Source organism: Orcinus orca, chromosome 11 (assembly GCF_937001465.1).
Source record: "Orcinus orca chromosome 11, mOrcOrc1.1, whole genome shotgun sequence".
In the NCBI taxonomy this organism is placed as follows: domain Eukaryota; kingdom Metazoa; phylum Chordata; class Mammalia; order Artiodactyla; family Delphinidae; genus Orcinus; species Orcinus orca.
The window spans coordinates 56,558,449-56,578,715 of NC_064569.1; the positions used below are offsets into that span (position 1 = coordinate 56,558,449).

Below are 20,267 nucleotides of genomic sequence, written 5' to 3' on the forward strand. Positions count from 1 at the left end.
GGAAAGCGCGGGGGCGGAGGCTGGCAGGGGGCGCTGGAGGCAGGAGCCGCCCGAGCGCTCCGAGCGCCCGAGGGTGCAGGAGGCTCTGAAACCGCGGCAGCGCCGCAAGCCTCCGGGGCCCGGGCGGCGGCTGGGCGGGGAGGTTGGGGGGGCGCTGCCGCCGCCGGGGGCGTCGCCGGCCTCAGCCCCTTTGTTCTCGCGCGCTCCCCCTGGCCGCCCACTCCCCTGCTGTCGCACGGCGGCTGCTCCTCCCGCCCGAGGCAGTCGGGCTCTGCGCCGGGGGCGGGAGGGGGCGGGGGGAGCGTGCCTGCCGCCGGGAGTGGGGGGCGATGGCGAAGCTCCGGGTGGCTTACGAGTACACGGAAGCCGAGGACAAGAGCATCCGGCTCGGCTTGTTTCTCATCATCTCCGGCGTCGTGTCGCTCTTTATCTTCGGTTTCTGCTGGCTCAGTCCCGCGCTGCAGGATCTGCAAGCCACGGCGGCCAACTGCACGGTGCTGTCGGTGCAGCAGATCGGCGAGGTGTTCGAGTGCACCTTCACCTGTGGCGCCGATTGCAGGGGCACCTCGCAGTACCCCTGCGTCCAGGTCTACGTGAACAACTCCGAGTCCAACTCCAGGGCGCTACTGCACAGCGACGAGCACCAGCTCCTGACCAACCCCAAGGTAAGGACGCCCCGTGAGGGATGCCTCGCTCCTGCGGAGATCTTGAGGTTTGGGGGGAGCATCAGTGTTAGACCCTTCGCGGGGTGGCTCGGAGTATGCTCGCATTACCAGGAGGCGACGAGGCTTCGCAGGCTATACTCAAACCAGGAGTAAATACATCGGGGAGCCCCGGGCCCTCCGGTCCCTCAGGCGGGTTTGTGCACGGCGACCCGTGCGTGGTGCCCGGAGGCTTTCTTTACACACCTGTCTTGCCTGGTCCCAGATTTTGAGGCCTTGGCCCAGCTTAGGTTAGGGCCCTAGAGGGTTGACTTTGGAGAAATGCAAGGAGCCGAAAGTTAACTTTTCCTCCGGTTAAAGCCAGTGCGTCGCGGGGATACACCTACTCCGGCGCATGGTCAAGGTCCGAGCTCCCACTGGCCGCGTCCAGAACTCGTCTTGGGGGGTGCAGGGAGTCTTTTAGCCCCTTGAAAGGTGTTAGAGGTTTCCTTGCCTTTTAACTCTTGACAGACGTTTTTAACTTGTCCAAAGATGAACTTTCGTGGGTCGACAAACGACGTGGAATCAAACGCGAGATTCTGCGTAGATCCATTTTGGGCGGGTACGGCGGACTCCTAGTTTTCATGAAATAGATTGTCAGAAGGGTCTAGAGGCAGCCTAGTGACTCCTAGGCTCTGTGTGCCTAGAAACAATTGGGAGCCACCTGGGAAACGGTAAAACTTTCTGAAAATAGAAAACCGTCCATGAAATGTACCGAATATTCCTTCCTTTGCAACTTTATTAGTTCTCACAAGCAAAAACGAAAAAACCTGGTTAAGACTCGAGGGACGGAGAGCAGAGAGAGGGACGCTCAGAAAACTGTTCCCAGTGGAGAAAAAAACTTATAAAAAGCAGTGTCCTCAGTCTGTGAACTAATTGAGCTTTGTAGTGCACCTGATTTTGCAAGAAGGCTTTTCTTTCGTTTTTTCTTTCTTGGCCTTTTTTGCTCTTCTTGTTGCTTAACTATCAAAGTAAAGATGTGTATCTTCTTTAAAGTTACCGGCATTTTCCCTCTTTGTGAGAGCAGTGCTTGAAGATCAAGCAAGAAAGCTGTCCATAAGGGAATGAGTCTTGTGTACACAGGAACAACTTTAAGTGTGACAGGATATAATTATATCAATCCAAAAAAAGAATTCTACCTCAATAGTTTACAAGTATTTAAAATAAGCTTATCATTTCTCTACAGTAAACCTCTTGTTCTTGTCTCCTAAACAGTAAAATCTTGAATTGGGGAAATTTTAAAAAGGGAATTCCTTTAAAGAAAAATATATGGCTTCTCTTAAAAAAGATGCTCTTGCTGACAAAGGAAGAGGACCTTAAAAATGAAGATAATATATAAGCAGTAAATATAGAAGTACAGAATTTAGATAGAGTATAATGTTCAAAGTCTTGAAGAAGCAATAATGTTTCAAAGACAAATGTTGTAAATTAATCTGCTCAACGCTCAGGAATTTCAAAACAAATTGCAGGGTTTTAGAAACATCACTTTTTTCAGGATTAAATCATTAATATAAAAGAAAGGTGTCAAAAAGAAATAGTGATTTAGAAATTATATGGTAGTTCATCATTTAAAAGGTGTTGTTATAATTGGTGAAACATTGCTAATTAGTTTAAGATTGTGGTTCAGGCACTAATAAATTACATACATGTTTTTCAGTCAGTGGCTAATATCTAATCAAGACATTGAGAAGGTAGAATTTACTACATAAAGGCTGTTTCACAATTTCCAGGTATTTTGAAGGATCTGACAAAAAAAATAAATTGGGATTTAGGACATAGATTTTTAAATCACTTGGAAGGAGTGGTAATGCTTTATATGTAATCCTAGGATTTGATATTTCTCTCTTTTTGTTGCAAATAATCAGTTTTCTTCCAGTGCCAGTTTGGATCCTGGCAACAATCGTTTTGAAGAAGTATCTGAACAAAATAAGATTTTATAAAGTAAAGTATACAAGAAATGACAGAACTGCAGAAAGATATGTTAATGTTACAGAAAATGATGAACAACATCCCATTCAATTTAGTCAAGGTTTCCTCGGCCAAAGCAGTATATGTCTCTTTATCCAAATTATGATTGCATCGTACCATTTATAGAACATAAGCATGTTCTTTTGCAGTCACTTTTTGACTTTTGAGCAATGAAGTGCTCAATTTGGAAATTCTTGTAAGCAATTAGTGATGGAAAAATTCAACTCAACCAAAATATTGTGCCAGAGTCCAGTATGTAAGCAGAATGTTTCCACAGTGCCTTTGCAATTAGGCAATACCCACGGCCCGTTGCTGTTGCATCTCGGCTACCCAGAACTTACCTTTTTATTGAAGGCCTGGGTGCCCCACCCATTCTCTTTGTAGAATGTCTAGATTCCCTACAGTGTCATGGATCCTAATCACCTTCAACTTTCTCTTCTTCATGGCCCACTACCACAAGAAGCCATTTGGGAAATCTCTTTTTAGAAAAAGAGAACAAGGACTTTCTCCCCTCCCTTGAGTTTGCTGCATTAGATACAGTAAAAAGCAGGGAAGGGGAAAGAATATTGCACATATCTAACATCTTAAGCCGTAGACTACTAAAGAAGACAGTGTGAATAAATTTGACCTTTGACTAATTATTTCTTTAAAATATCTTTAAGTCCTATTCAACTTACGTTTTGAGTCATATCCTTGTTTCTAAAGCAATCACTGTATTCAGCCATGTAATATAGTACTCAAGTCAGTTATCCTAATTATCCAGTCAAGCCCTAATTATCCACAGGGCAAGGATCTGCTCTTTGAATTGACCGTAGCAAAATCTAAATTTGGGGTCAGCTTCCTCTGGCTACTGTTCTCATCACTGCCTTATCTCTTTGTGACTAGCAGGTGTGTGTGCTAAGAGGTTTGGTTCTCATCCATGGCCATACATTAGAATCACTGGGAGAACTTTAAAAAGAAATTCTGAGGGGGGATCCCTGGTGGCGCAGTAGTTGAGAGTCCGCCTGCCGATGCAGGGGACATGGGTTCGTGCCCAGGTCCGGGAAGATCCCACATGCCGCAGAGCGGCTAGGCCTGTGAGCCATGGCCACTGAGCCTGTGCGTCCGGAGCCTGTGCTCCGCAACAGGAGAGGCCACAACAGTGAGAGGCCCGCGTACCGCAAAAATAAATAAATAAATAAAAAATAAATAAATAAATTCTGGGGAGTTCCCTGGCAATCCAGTGGTTAGGACTCCATGCTTTCACTGCCGAGGGCCCGGTTCAATCCCTGGTCAGGGAACTAAGATTCCGCAAGCTGCGTGGCACGGCCAAAAAAACAAAAAAAAGATAAAAAGAAATTCTGATGCCTGGGTCCAGCCTTCACAGATTCAGACTTGGTCTTGGGTGGGTCCTGGGCATTGATGTTTTTTAAAAAGTTCTACAAGTAATTCTAGTCTGTAGACAGAGTAAAAATAAACACTGGCTTAGAAAATGTCCTCATCTGTTGTGCAAGAAAAGTAAAATAAGAACTGAAAGGGTTCATTGTGATTAATATTTGTGTGTTTGGGTTAAAAGATGTTACTGATGCTACTGAATATAGGGAGTTGGTGTGAAAAGGGGGACTCAAATTCTGAAGGAAAAGAAGAGAATCATTTAAAATTAGTTTAATGTAAATGAAACGAACTTACGCAGTTCCAAACATTTAAAATTGGTTTAATGTAAATGAAATGAGCTTGTGCAGTTCCAAACATTTGCTTTTGCCTCGTTGATTACATTGGATTGCAAAGAAAAGATGAATTTTTAAAACCAGCCTCTTGTATATGGAACAAGAGAGAGCAGGTGATTAGAGGCAATATGTTTTATTTTTGAGTTTTTTTCTTTCTCTGATATGAAAAACCTAGAAAGAGAGGACAAACGTCTATTTCTAAGAAACCAGTACTACTGTAAAAGTAAGAGAAACGCATTCAAGAGAATAAAAACTTAGGCAAGAACTAGAAGAGCTTCAGGCTTTAAGTATATACCCTGAAATTGGATGTAATGAACTACAGGGAATTGTGGCTTAGTTACCTTCTTGGTATCCTACACATCCATACTAGAGTGCCTCTCCCCCCAGCACACACACACTTCCTGTGTAGATGGTGTGGTCCGCTGGGGTTCATTTATGAACTCCATCCTTGAATTAAATGTGCAATACTTTGTGCTCTAGGGAGGTCCATCACATCAAAACTAAGTAATAAAAGGCTTATCTGAATTGTGACAGCTTGTCTATAGTCTTTATTTCTCCATGAGAAAGTGGCTTACTATGGTTGTTTTTCCTCTGGTGATGATATGAAGTAATACTGGGGATGTATATAAAATTTAATTCCACAAATACTTCTTCAGCATCTATTATGATCAGAGAACTGGGCAAAAAACAGGAGGACATACAAAGATGAGTTCATTCATTTAACAAATATTTATTAAGTGCCACTTTGTGCTGTGTGTGTGTGTTTCCAGGTTCTAGGACTGGAATAGAGATCAGGCTGGAACCCAGGGCACAAAGATCAGAGCCCTGGGGGTAAGACAGGAGAGTAAGTTGGGGCCAGTAATGCAAAGGTCCTTGACAGATAGGATGGGTTTGGTGGACACTGGGAAGCCATGGTAGGAAGAGTAATGCCCCCTACCAAGGATGTCCACACCCTAACCCCCAGAACCTGTGAATATCTTATGTTACACAGCAGAGGGGAATTAAGTTTGCAGATGAGTGAAGTTTGCTAATCAGCTGACCTTAAGATAGGGAGATATCCTGGTGGGCCAAGTATAATCACAAGGGTCCTTAAATGTGGAGGAGGAGGTCAGAGGGATGCAATTTGAAGAAGACTCAACTGACTGTTGCCAGCTTTGAATACAGAAGGAGGACACAAGCCAAAGAATGCAGGCAGTCCCCTTTTCCAAGGGAGTGAGAAAAGGCAAGAAAATGGATTCTTTCTTAGAGCCTTCAGAAAGGAATATAGCCCAGCTGGTGTCCTGATATTAGTTCAGTGAGACCCATTTTGGAATTCTGACCTTCAGAATTGTACGATAATACATTTGTGTTGTTTTGAGCCACTACATTTATGCTCTAACAGCAATAGGAAACTAATACAGAAGTCAAGGAAGGCTTTTGAGTAGGTGACTAATATGATAAGATATTCGAAAACTTGGTCAGATAATATCCACTTATATTATGGCTCTTTAGAAACAATCTAATCTGCAGGCTGCTAGGATTTTCCTGTCTGAGATTACTTATCATAATCCTTCCCTGACATCCATTTGTGGATGCTTTTATGAAGTTCCCAATTATTTGTAAGAACTCCCAAAATTATGTCTCTCAAACTCTAATCAGAAACTTTTTACTTTTATAAGAGAGATTTGTGATGTTACAATATATTTCAGTCAAAGTTTGGAGGAAAAATGCATATATTTTATCACACACTTGCCTCAGAATTATAAAGATTTTTACAAGTTGTCAATTTTGTTTATCTGAAATGTTTTTGCTACTCATTTATGAATGAAGATGTCAAGTTTTATTTATCTTGGGTTTAAAATTTTTTTTCCCGTCTTTAGCAGAATTTCATATTGAGTTCCTAGATAAACAGTACATTTATATTACAATTATCATAAATATTCGCAGTAAAATACTGAACAGAATGGTTTTTTTTTTTTTTTTTTTTTTTTTTTTTTGCGGTACGCGGGCCTCTCACTGCTGTGGCCTCTCCCGTCGCGGAGCACAGGCTCCGGATGCACAGGCCCAGCGGCCATGGCTCACAGGCCCAGCCGCTCCGCGGTATGTGGGATCTTCCCGGACCGGGGCACGAACCCGTGTCCCCTGCATCGGCAGGCGGACTCTCAACCACTGCGCCACCAGGGAAGCCCCCAGAATGGTTTTTAATATTACATATGTTTCTTACTATTCCTCATGCTGTGCCTTTGGTATTCTCTAGGTCACATAAATCAATGTGTAAAAATTTGTACTTTTGAGTTTTAGTAATACCCTCTTTTCTTTTAAAATAAACACTTATAAAATTGAAAACTGGAATTCCCTGGTGGTCCAGTGGTTAGGACTCGGTGCTTCCACTGCAGGAGGCACAGGTTCAGTCCCTGGTCGGGGAACTAAGATCCCACAAGCCATGTGGCATGGCCAAAAGAAAAGGTGGAGGGAACTATGTGCTTATTAAATTATTTAAATTTATGATCATTTTTGTAAATAAACTAATCAGACAAACTTGTTTCATGTATTTGCTTGGTTGAGTAGCAGAGTCCAGCAGATTGGGTCACTAGAAGTTCTCTGTATACCAAAGCACATGTGAAGAAATATCCATTCATCTAAATTCTTCTGTGCCATTCATCTAACTGATGCAGTAGACCAAATGGACTTTGAAACCTTATCCAATGTCCAATTTACTGGTTGTAATCTAACAATATTGCAGCAGCATATATTGATGTTGTATCTCATTAGCAGAAATTAAATCCTAGAAAATTACATTCTAAATCCTAGGAGTTTAATCCAGTTTTTCCTGTGTAATAAATATATTTATACAATTGTCTTTATCGACACAACTTTATTTTAAGATAGTTCTTAAGAATGGAAAACCAGACAGTAATACTGCTTAGTGAGAGTAAGATCTATTCTGATTATAATTACCTCTGTTTCCTCTGTTACAAGGAGAAAAATGGCAAAAGAAAATCATCTTTATCTCTCTAACACCAGCTTCTATTCTGGAATCTTTTGTTTCTATCAATAGTATCATTATTCTCTGGTATTAATACATTATCAATTTTCACTGCCACTATCCTGGTCAAAGATATTATCATTTGCTTTGATTATTATAGTATCTCTTTACTAATTTCCTTATATCTAGTCAATTTCTTCCTCCAAACCAATGGTTCTCAAAGTGTGAGCCGTGGATGAGAAGCATCAGCATCATCTGTGAACTTGTTAGAAATGCACATTCTCAAGTCCCATCCTAGACCCATTGAATCAGAAATTTCACCCTAATTTCTGATTTAGTGGTTCTGTGTTGAATTCAAGAATTTATACAGTAAAAAAGTATATAACTACCAAGCTAATAAGTGGGGAAAATGAAATAATATAAAGCAAGCCATTTTAAAAAAATGCAGTAAAAGAAAGTAAAAAGAATGTAGACAGGTAGAATAAATTAAAAAAAAAAAGATAGTAGATTTAAACCCAAATTTATAATTATATTAAATATAAATGGACTAATTCTTCCAATTAAAAGGTAGAGATCATAGACTGGAAAACATACAAACATCAACCCCCCAAAAAAATGAAGAAAGAAAAGCTGGAGTACTTGTATTATATGAAATACAGTAGACTTTGAAGCAAAAAAATGTTACTAGAGATAAAAAGGGACATTTCATAATTATAAAAGTTAATTCAACAAAATATAACAATTGTATATTGGGAGGTACCTAAAAATATAACCTTGAAATACATAAAAACAAAAAAATTAAAGCAGAAATATGTAGAAATATCTCAAGGGAGAAATATACAAGTCTATCATGATGAGAGATTTTTAACACACCTCTGTTTGTAACTGATAAACAATCAGACAAAAGCAATATCAATGCACATCCAGCAGATTTGAATAACATGTTTAACAACTGACCCAACTGACATATATAAAGTAGTATATCCAGTAGCAGCAGAATGCACATCGTTTCAAGTGCCCGTATAACATTTCCCCAAACTGATCACATTCTGGGCCATAAAGAAAGCCTTCACAAATTTCATAGCAGTGAAATAATAAAGATTATATCCTCAGTGAAATTAAGCTAGAAATGATTAAATTTTACTGAGAGACATAGAAGATGTGGGAAATTCATTAGGGAAAGAGTGACCTTATGAATAAATGGTGCTTGAGCAATTAGCTCTACGTAAAAAAGAAATAAAATGTGATACATGGGGCTTCCCTGGTGGCGCAGTGGTTTAGAGTCTGCCTGCCGATGCAGGGGACATGAGTTCGTGCCCCGGTCCGGGAGGATCCCACATGCCGCGGAGCGGCTGGGCCCGTGAGCCATGGCTGCTGAGCCTGTGCGTCCGGAGCCTGTGCTCCGCAACAGGAGAGGCCACAACAGTGAGAGGCCCATGTACTGCAAGAAAAAAATGTGATACATACTTCACACCCATAACAACAAATTCCAAATGGAATAAAACCTAAATGTGAAAAGAAAACTATAAAACTTCCAGCAGTTGGAATAGGAAAATATCTTTATGACATAGGCCTAAGAAATATTTTCTCAGATAAGGCTTAAAGAACAAATCATAAAAGGAAAAGATTGATACATTTGAACATGTTAAAACGATAATTTCCATATGACTAAAATTATTGTAAACAAAGTAAAAATGTAAACCACAGACTAGTAGAAGATAATGGTAAAACAAGTAATCAGCAAAGGACTATCCAGCATTTATGAAAATGTCTACAAATCATTAAGAAAATGACATATGACATAATGGGAAAATCAGTGAAGGTTATGTACAGTCAATTCATGAAAAAACTCAAATGGTCAATAAATGTGAGACGATGCTGTATTCCAATAATCTCAGGGAAATTCAAATGACAACAATAATGGAATACCATTTCACACCCATCAGATTCGCAAAGCTTAATGTTTCATAAGACCAGGTGTTGGTGAGGTTTTGAGAAAATGTTAAATCCTACTGATTGCTGGAAAATTGGTTCAACCACTCAGAAAAATAATCAAACATATCAATAGTATGTGTAACTGAAGTTGTGCATACCTGACAATCACTGTGACAATCAAGTGAAGTGACAACAATTTCACTTCAAGGAGTTTACCCTAATAAAACTATAACATGTATTCAAGGAAGTATATATGAGGATTTTCATTGCAGAACTGTTTGTAGTAGTGAAAAAGTAGAAACAATCTAATTGAATTTATTCGGATATTGGGTACTTTATTTATTTTTCTTTTAAAGAGACAGCCTTTATTTTAAGGATTTTTACATTGAAGACTTCAAAAAGTGGTAGGTTTTTAGAACTTATTGACCTGTATTTAAAAGGAACTGTTGACAGAGTTTTACCAGAAATAATCTGAACAAGTGGGAAAATACAGTTAATACTACTGAAACCTACTAAAATAATTCCAGGACATATGGTTTATCTGACATAACGATACCTCTAAATACTGCCACTGATATGAAACTGACTGCTTCTTACTTTTCTAAACACACAGTGGTATAATTAACAATATTCAATCACTTCTGTTCTTTCCTGAATATATAAACATTAAAATACCAATTAAAAAACTATTCTTCTTGGACTTCCCTGGTGGCACAGTGGTTGAGAGTCCGCCTGCCGATGCAGGGGATGCGGATTCGTGCCCCGGTCCGGGAGGGTCCCGCGTGCCGCGGAGCGGCTGGGCCCGTGGGCCATGGCCGCTGAGCCTGCGAGTCCGGAGCCTGTGCTCCGCAACGGGAGAGGCCGCAGCGGTGAGAGGCCCGCGTACCGCAAAAAAAAAAACAAAAAACTATTCTTCTCTTTAAATGTTTCTTGCAGATACAGTTTCAATATTTTCATTCAGTAGTGGTGTGGTTTAAGAGATTTTTCATTCACAAGTCAAACAATCCACCCAAAGGGAACTGATAGTCTGTAGGTTCATAGTGCAAATAAAGAGTTTCGGAATGAAGCAACTGACTTTTCTAAAGTACAAAACAGATAAAATTCTTAGAAGATACATTCAATAAGCTCTACTAAGCAGCTGGCCACAGAACTAGAACATTTGATAATTTTCCTGGTGAATTCAATGGGATTCCAGATGTTTCCAAACTCAACTTGAACTCTCATCTTCAGCTTTGTATTTTGCTTTTCCAGTTTTGCTAATGACACAAACATGATTCAAATCCCTGAAGTATTCATTATAGTCAAGGGCATATCCTACAACAAACTTGTCTGGAATTTCAAGTCTAACAAAGTCTGGTCTATATCCAACACTTCGAGGGATCCTTTTCACCAGCAAGCTTGCAACCTTGACCATCTTTGTATTATGCTGCTCGACCAAGGAAAGCAAGGTTTGCATTGTTTAGTGTCAATTATATCTTCAACAATCAAGACATTTTTTCCAGTTAAGGTTGAGAGATCATCTCCACCAATTACTTTTATGTCACCTGTTGACAGGTGACATAAAGATAAAATCTACATTTTATCTACATAAATTTTATCTACATAAATCTTTATCTACATAAAGATAAAATCTACAGTCATAGGTATAGATCTATCACTATTTCTGTTTCAGTGCTTTGATGTAATCCAGCAGATCAGCAAGGAATTTATAGCCCCCCCCTTGAGCACACAGAGGGCCACGATGTGAGAGCCTTCCATCTCCTTCATCACATCTTGAGCCAGCCATTCGGTCCAGTCCATAATTAGTCCATGAGGAATAAACACCTTTTCCAAATCCTCAGCATAATGATTAGGTCTACAACATAAATCTAGGTCATAACCTGGTGCATCATCACTAATCACAGCGCTGGGGCTGCGAGTCACCATAACGGAGCTGGCTGCGCGGGCTGATGGCAATCTGCTATTTTTTTAAATTAATTTTTATTGGAGTATAGTTGATTTACAATGTTGTGTTAGTTTCTGCTGTACAGCAAAGTGTGGGCTACTTTAATAGGAACCTCATAACAGTAACCTAAACAAAGGAACTACTAGGTTTTTTTCTTTTGTAAATGTATGAGCTTGTAAGCAGTCTGTGGGGCTGTGCCATTCTGATCTGGAAGGTCATTCAAACACCCAGTTTCTTACTGTCTTGTTGCTCTAACTGTCCCTTAACATGGTTTTCCTAACTTCATCACTTCTGCCTTTTAGGCAGTGAGAAGAGTGAAAGAGAAAAATAAAAGGCAGGCAGCTTCCTTTAAAAAATATATATATATTTCAAATATCGTAATATTTGCCCTTTTAACGTGTACAGGTTTTTGGTATATTCACAGAGTTGTGCAACCATCATTGCTAATTCCAGAATATTTCCATTCCTCCCAAAAGAAATCTCATGCACATTACTATGCACTCCCAATTCCTCCAGCTTGGTCATGGTATATAATCCTTTTTATATGTTCCAAGATTTAGTTTAACAGCATTTTGTTGAAGATTTTTGCATCTATATTCATAAGGTATATTGTTGTGTAGTTTTCTTGTGATATCTTTGTCTGCTTTTGGTATCATAATAACAGAATGAGCTGGGATGTATTACCTCTTCTTCTTTTTTTGGCAGAAGAGTTTATGATTTTGCACTGTGGTCAAGTGGGATTTATTTTAGGAATGCAAGGTTGGTTAAACATAATAAAATCAATGTAATACAACATATTAATAGAATAAATGACAAAAATCACATGCATGTATATGCAGGAAAAACGTTTGACAAAATCCTTCCTTGACTTAAAAAATCAACAAACTAGGGATAGAAGGGAACTTTGTCAACCTGATAAAGGGAAACTATGAAAAACCCACAACCAATATCATACTTAATGATGAGACTGAAAGTTTTCCCCTAAGATCAGGAACAAGACAAGGATGTCCACTCCTGCCACTCACGTTCGATATTGTACTGTAGGTTTTAGTCAGGACAATTAGGCAAGAAAAAGAAACAAAAGACAGCCAGATTGGAAAGGAAGAAATAAAAGTATCTCTATTCACAAATCACATGATCTTGTATATAGAAACTCCTGGAGAATCCCCTAAAAAAAAAAAAAAAAGCTATTGGACCTAGTAAATTCAGCAAGATTGCAGGATACAAAGTCAATATACAAAAATCAATTATATTTTTGTACACTAGCAATGAACAATCCAAAAGTAAAATTAAGAACACAATTCTATTTACAGTAGCATCAAAATAATCAAATACTTAGGAATACATTTGACAAATTTAACAAAAGAATGTAAGACTTGTACCCTGAAAACTACAAAACACTATTGAAAGAAATTAAAGAAAAACTAATTAAAGATAACCTTTGTTCATAGATTGGAAGACTGAATATTGTAATATGATGGCCACACTCCCCAAATTGATCTATAGATTCATTACAATTCCTATCAAAAACTCAGCTGGATTTTCTTTGTCAGAAGTTGACCAGCTAATCCTGAAATTCAGATGAAAGTACAAGGGACCCAGGATAACCAAAACAATCTTGAAAAAGGAGAACAAAATTGGAAGACTCACACTTTCCAATTTTAAAACTTACTAGAAAACTGTAGTAACCAGGACTGTGTGGTACTGGCATAAGGAATAGATTCCAAATCTATGGAATAGAGTTGAGAGTCCAGAAATAAATGTATACATTTATAAGTAATTGATTTTGACAAGGGTGTCAAGAGCATTCAACAGAAAAAAAAAGTTATTTTAACCAGTGGTGCTGGAACAACTGTTTATACACATGCAAAGGAGTGAAGTTGGACTTCTACTTCACACCATATACAAAAATTAATTCAAATTGATGAGAGACCTAAATATAAGAGCTAAAACTATAAAGCTCTTAGAAGAGAGCATAGGTGTACATCTTCATACCTTTGAATTAGGCACAGTTTCTTAACATGACACAAAAAGCGTAAGTAATCAAAGGAAAAATAGGTAATTGGACATAATCAAAATTTTAAAATGTTTGTGCTTTGAACAATACCATCAAGAAAGTGAAAAGACAAACACAGAATGAGAGGAAATTTTTGCACATCTGATAAGGGTTGAATATCCAGGATATATAAAGAACCTTTACAACTCAATAACAATAATAACAAAAAGACAAATAACCCAATTTATAAATAGGCAAAAGTTGGGAACAGATATTTTTCCAAAGAAGGTATACAAATGGCCAACAAGCACATGAAAATTTGTTCAACATCATTAGTCATTAGGGAAATGCAAGTCAAAACCACAATAAAAGGGCTTCCCTGGTGGCACAGTGGTTGAGAGTCTGCCTGCCGATGCAGGGGACACGGGTTCGTGCCCCGGTCCGGGAAGATCCCACATGCTGCCGGAGCCTGTGCTCCGTAACGGGAGAGGCCACAACAGTGAGAGGCCCGCGTACCACACACACAAAAAAACAAACCACAATAAGATATCACTTTCAATCCACTAGAAGACTATTAAAAAATAAAAGACAATAACAAGTTTTGGTGAGGGTGTGGAGAAATTAGAATCCTCATACATTATTGGTAAGAATGTAAAAGATTTGCAGCTGCTTTGGAAAACAGTTGACTGTTCCTCAAAAAGTTAAACAGAATTACATATGACCCAGCAACTCCATTCCTAGGTATATACCCAAAAGAAATGAAAACACATGTCCACACAAAAACTTGTACATGACTATTTGTAGTAGCATTATTTATAACAGCCAAAATGTGGAAATAAATCAAACGTTCATCAACTGACAAATGGACAAACAAAATGTGCTATATCCATGCAAGGAATTTTATTTGGCTATAAGAAGGAATGAAGTGTTGATACATGCTACAACATGATTGAAAACGTGCCAAGTGTGAGAAGTCAGCCACAGAAGATCACATATTATACAATTCCATTTACATGAAATGTCTAGAGTAGGGAAATCTATAGGATGATTGGGAATGATAGCTAAAGGGTACGTATATGGTGTTTTCTTGGGGTGATAAAAACATTCTAAAATTGATTGTGGCGGTGGTACACCTCTGTGAATCCACTTAAAAACATTGAATTATACACTTTAAAGGGGTGAATTGAATGGCATGTCAGTTATATTTCAGTAAAGCTCTTACCAAAAAATAATGTTGATGGGAGATTTACTTTGCAAATTTGGCATTTCAAATAACTTGTAAAGAGGTTAAAACTTCCCTACTATTTGGAAAAATATGTACTTTAAAATATTAATTTTCCAAATAAAATTTATTTGCAAAATACTCAAAAATTATTTAGAAAATTTTTAGTTAAAATAAAATTATAATTTTGATGGAACACATTTTGAATGTACAAAAATAAACTATGAAAGTACTAAAAATATAGATGAATATTTACATAATTTGGTCAGTGGGCAAAGCCTTTCTAAGGCTAACAAGAGCAAAAATCATACAAGAATACACTCATTTATTTAATGACATAGTAAGAAAAAACTTATATTTTTTAAAAAACATTAAAATTGAAAGAAAAATGACAAATTTGGGAGAATATTTGCACCATGGTAGAGCAATAATTCAAAACTCATTATGTGAAGCTGTCTTAGCAATAAATGATCATCTCTTCTGTATAAGACTAGGTGTGATGGTTAATTTTCTGTGTCAATTTGGCTGGAGCTAAGGGATGCCCAGATAGCTGGCAAAACATTATTTCTGTAATGAGAGAAATCCCAGAAATGTTACTTTAAAATAAATGCTCTGTGGAGCACACAGGGCACGACTAGAGAATACAGCTGAGAGGATCAGTGTGTTGGAGATGAAGGTACCGACTTGAGAAAACCACAGTGTGTTGTACTTGTATACCTGCCTCACCCATACCAGTTTACGTTGCCACAGTACTGAAGGAATGGAAAGCCTCTTCTATGGTTCGTGTTCCAGGCACCACCTTAGGTTTCACTAATTGTGTTCATGGCAGAGGTGCACTCATAGCAGACCTTTAGAAGCTGCCTGGTAGAGTGGGAAAGGCTGCAGTGTTGAAATCGAGGTACCTACACCTGAATCTAGGTGTGCACCTCTGGGCTGGTCACTCAACATTTTTTCTTAAACAATCCTTCAATTTTCTTTTTCTTTTTTAAAAAAATTTATTTATTTTATTTTTGGCTGTGTTGGGTCTTCGTTGCTGCAAGCGGGCTTTCTCTAGTTGCGCCGAGCAGGGGCTACTCTTCTTTGTGGTGCGCGGGCTTCTCATCGCGGTGGCTTCTCTTGTTATGGAGCACGGGCTCTAGGCTCACGGGCTTCAGTAGTTGTGGCACGTGGGCTCAGTAGTTGTGGCTCACGGGCTTAGTTGCTCTGCGGCATGTGGGATCTTCCTGGACCAGGGCTCGAACCCGTGTCCCCTGCATTGGCAGGCAGATTCCCAACCACTGCGCCACCAGGTAAGCCCCCAATCACTCAACCTCTTGATCCTCAGTTTCTTCACAGACTGAGGATTATTGATAATACAGGTTATAGATAATATATGGATAAATATGATCCAAGAAGGTATAATTGATTAATACTTGTGGAATAAATAAACCTTGGCATTTGCATTTTTACATAATTACTGAGGCATCAAGTAGGGAAAATTTCACGGGCAAGGAAAGAGTTTAGGGACTTTGTCACAAACTTTGTAATATCGAGACAACAGCTTAGTTTCTGGTATCTCAATATTTCCAACTCTCCATTCCTTAATCTTCATAGCTGGTAGGAAAATATCTACTTGTACAAATCTTCTGCAGGTTGCATTATTTTAAAATATCTGTAGAATCATTAATTCAAGAGATGTTTATGGAGGACCTGCATGTGGCAGGCACACTATTCTAGGTTCTGGGGATGCAGTGGTAAAAGAAATCCCTGCTGGATTGGAGCTTACTTTCTGTGTAGTTGTCGGAGGGCTTTACACAATACTGGGTGTGTGTGTGTGTGTGTGTGTGTGTGAGCATGTGCATACATTTACTGCTTAGTTCTGAGGTAACATCCACCTCCTCCATCCATGGGGCTTTCTTTCTCCCATGCCCATGTGAAGTACTGAATGTCTGTTTTCTTCTGGTTGATGTCAAGCACCTTGCCCTTCAGTGTTTTTCAACAGATACTTATTTGATTTTGCAGAGCTGCTAGGTGGAAAACTAACAACACAAATTTATGGCATTAAAATTTTGCAGAGCTTCAAAATTTCCATTGGAGGAAGTTCCCTGGTTGCCTAGTGGTTAGGATTCTGGACTTTCGCTGCCATGGCCCCGGTTCAATCCCTGGTCAGGGAGCTGAGATTGAGATCCCACAAGGCAAGCAGCATGGCAAAAAATTTAAAAAATAAATTCCCACTGGAGATTTATTGAGCATGTTCAGGGAATGCAGAACATTTTTTCAGAAAGATAAGTTCAGATATGAATACTCAACAAGTTTAGTTACCAAAGAAATGCTCTCCAAAAACACAAAATTAGAAACAAGAATGAGGGAATAACTGTAAATATAGGAAAAGTTAAAATAATTTCAAGTGAATACTTTGATCAAAATACAATGCCAGTAAATTTGAAACCATAGGATGATATGGTAATTCTCTAGGATAATACAAACTTCTAAACTAAAACAATCTAATAGTGATTTAAAAAAAAAAAATAGACGAATTACCATAGAGGAAATGGAGAAAGTTCTCAATAGAACTACTATTGGGACTCCTCTGTCCCAATCCCTTTTGGCATCCAGAAACAACTGTATTTAACTATTTTTGTTTTCTGTTTTTCCTAGTATTTACCACCATGTTTCTAAACAGTAAGCTCTGTGATGTATATATTTTACTTTTTTGAGTTTTGTTTGTTTTTATTGGAGTATAGTTGCGTTACACTGCTGTATCAGTTTGATATATATATTTTAGACACAATTGCCTGCCTATGATTGAATCTGAGGATTTAGCTTTCTTACACCATCCCATTCCATCTCATTTTCCCCCCTTCATCCTTTAAATATCATAATTTTTGGCTAAATTAGCATTGAGTGCTTAACTTATTTTTACTATGTATTGTTCGGGGTTTTTTTGTTTGTTTTTTTGCGGTACGCGGCCTCTCACTGTTGTGGCCTCTCCTGTTGCGGAGCACAGGCTCCGGATGTGCAGGCTCAACGGCCATCGCTCACGGGCCCAGCCGCTCCGCGGTATGTGGGATCTTCCTGGACCGGGGCACGAACCCGTGTCCCCTGGATCGGCAGGCGGACTCTCAACCACTGCGCCACCACGGAAGCCCGTATTGTTCGTTTTTATTGCAACTTTTTATGTTCTTTGAGCTGATAATCATCCTCTTATAATATTTTCTTACTTCCTTGTATACCTTTCTCTTACTTTAACAAAATTCTCCCACAGAATTGTAAAACTCCTTTGCACACTGTTTTTCATATACTTATTCATTATACATAACTGTTTCATTCTACTTTTTTCTCTTTTAAAAAAACTTACCTGGCATAACTTTTCTGAACTCCTTTAGCCTACTGCCGCAAACCGAACTGGTTGCACCTTAGGCCTGCTGTGTCTCTCCTCTGTTAGGTACTCTGTTTCCTTGACCCCATGCCTTCTGCTTTATACCTTTGCTTTGGTGGAGTGCATCCTCAGGTAGCTTCCTAAGAAAGGGTGCATGGGAAGTATACCTTTTGGATCTTATGTATTGTTCAGAGTTCTGTTTCTGAGGCTTTAACATACTCTAATCTGTTTACTCAAAGTGCAATTTATTATTTGTTATCTAGTGCCCATAAATCAGTGTAGGTCTATACCTCCAACGTCGTGCCTTTCAAGAGAAACAAACAATCAGGAGTTCTGCTCAAAGATATGCTCAAACTGAGCTCAAATTTTTTCATCCATCAAAACTGGTCATAGGCTTCAGGTACTCCCTAGCACACTGCAGAGTACTCCTGGAGGTATGTATGTCTTGGTATGAGAAAAACAAGCCCACATTAACAACTGCACATTAAGACAAGTTGGGGAAAGCCGCAGTACAAAAGAGAAGGTGCGTTGGGAATGCGAGCCATTTTCTTGTGAATCTTATTTGCCGGCAGGACCTGCTTTAGCCCTGAAAACCCCACCTATATGTCTCAGTGGGTCAAATAGCCCAGTATACAATGGATAACATGGTGACTGGGTGTCGCATGTTCAGGCATTCGGTAACAAACCAAGGGTTTCTCAAAAGGAGGATAGTGATTTGTCAAAGGAAGCATGAGTTTGATTTATGCTATCAGAGCTCTCTACAGGCTCCATCTATCCCTCCAATCTGGCACAGTCACCTTGGATACCATTGGAGGCCCTGGGCCACGGAAGTCAATCAAGAGAGCTTTCTGTAGCCTGGAGTGCCTGGAGCGGGTTCTCCTGCTCTGCCTGCCACTGAAAGCTGGCAGGTAAATGGGTTACTCAGTAAGGGGTCAGAGGAGCAATCCCAAATGTGGGGAAATGTTTCCTCCAAAGTATAAAGGATCCATCAAGCATTGTGCCTCTTTTTTAGTTGTAAGGAATGAAAGGTACAGCAATCTGTCTTTCACTTTGAAGGGGATATCCAGAAATCCCCTGTGCCACTCCCACCCTCTGGCACACCTGTACTTTACCAAGGAATCTAGGGCAGTTTGTACTCCCTGATTTCTGATCAGCATGATCTCCTCAATGTACAGACAGTATGATGTTCTGTGGGAGGGCGACGGGTCAAGGTCCCTGCACACTAGAGCATGACGTCCAGAGAGAGTTGAGGTAGACCTGGGTAAGACAGTAGTCTACACCGTCGCTGCCAGAGAAAAGCAAACTCTCTCTGGTGCTCTCTGTCAAGGATGGAGAAGATAGCATTTGTCAGATCAGTCACCATAGAATAGGCTCTGGAGGTAAGTTTAATTGCTCCAATAAAGAGACTGTATCTGAAACAGCAACTGAAGGTAGTTACCACCGATTCATTTAACAATACAGTCATTCTCCAAGACTTGTGTGTCTTCTTCAAGAGCCAAATAGGCAAGTTAAACATTAATGTGGTAGGAATCCCCACTCCTGTAATCTCTGTGACTTCCCTAGGGATGCAGTAGTGGTTTACTATTTGGGGAGGAAGGAGGTAGTTTCAGTCATCCACCATAATAGCCTATCTCCATGGGTAAAGGAAGTCAGGGTAGAAATTACAACCAGTGTACAACCAGACCAAGCATGTATATTGCATCTGTAGATTTAGAATATCAACCACAGGAGAGTTCATGGACTCACTGGACCCTTTTTTTTTTTTTAATTTATTTATTTAATTTATTTATTTTTGGCTGCGTTGGGACTTTATTGCTGCGTGTGGGCTTTTACTAGTTGCAGCAAGCGGGGGCTACTCTTCGTTGCGGTGCGCAGGCTTCTCACTGCAGTGGCTTCTCTTGTTGCAGAGCATGGGCTCTAGAGGCGCGGGCTTCAGTAGTTGTGGCACACAGGCTCAGTAGTTGTGGCTCGTGGCTCTGGAGCGCAGGCTCAGTAGTTGTGGCTCACGGGCTTAGTTACTCCACGGCATGTGAGATCTTCCTGGACCAGGGCTTGAATCCGTGTCCCCTGCATTGGCAGGCGGATTCTTAACCACTGCGACACCGGGGAAGCCCCACTGGACCCATTGTGACATCAACTTAGGTCAAAACTCCGTTTTCCCCTGACCCCATGAGCTCGCATTCCGAGCACAGTCATACTTAGTGTCCCCAGGGATTAGGATTAGCACAGAGCCAGTGTCCAATAATACTGTAAATGGCTGCCCTTTCCCCACTGCACAGCTGCTCTTGTAAATGTTTGCATGTTCTCTTGGGAAAGGGTAGGAGAAGATTTTTAGTAGGCATTACTTGAGGTGCTGCCACAGGTCTTTTTCAAGAATAAGTAGCCTTGCCTTCATTCAAGGAGCTTTAGGTCTGGGGAGTGGGTAAGGAGTCTTGTCTTACATCATGATGACTCATTGGACTCCACTTCAT

General features: G+C 39.8%; 1 protein-coding gene and 1 pseudogene across 1 annotated transcript in view; one reads left to right on the forward strand and one right to left on the reverse strand.

Moving 5' to 3' along the window:
- The window catches only part of KCNMB4 (potassium calcium-activated channel subfamily M regulatory beta subunit 4), a 68,263-nt gene continuing 47,996 nt past the window's right edge, over positions 1–20,267 (forward strand). The window contains exon 1 of the mRNA XM_004281886.4: positions 1–665. Within this exon, the coding sequence (XP_004281934.1) occupies positions 330–665 (336 nt within the window). The 5' untranslated portion in view covers positions 1–329. The remainder of the gene's footprint in view (positions 666–20,267) is intronic.
- Positions 10,377–11,242, reverse strand: LOC105748645 (hypoxanthine-guanine phosphoribosyltransferase-like; annotated as a pseudogene).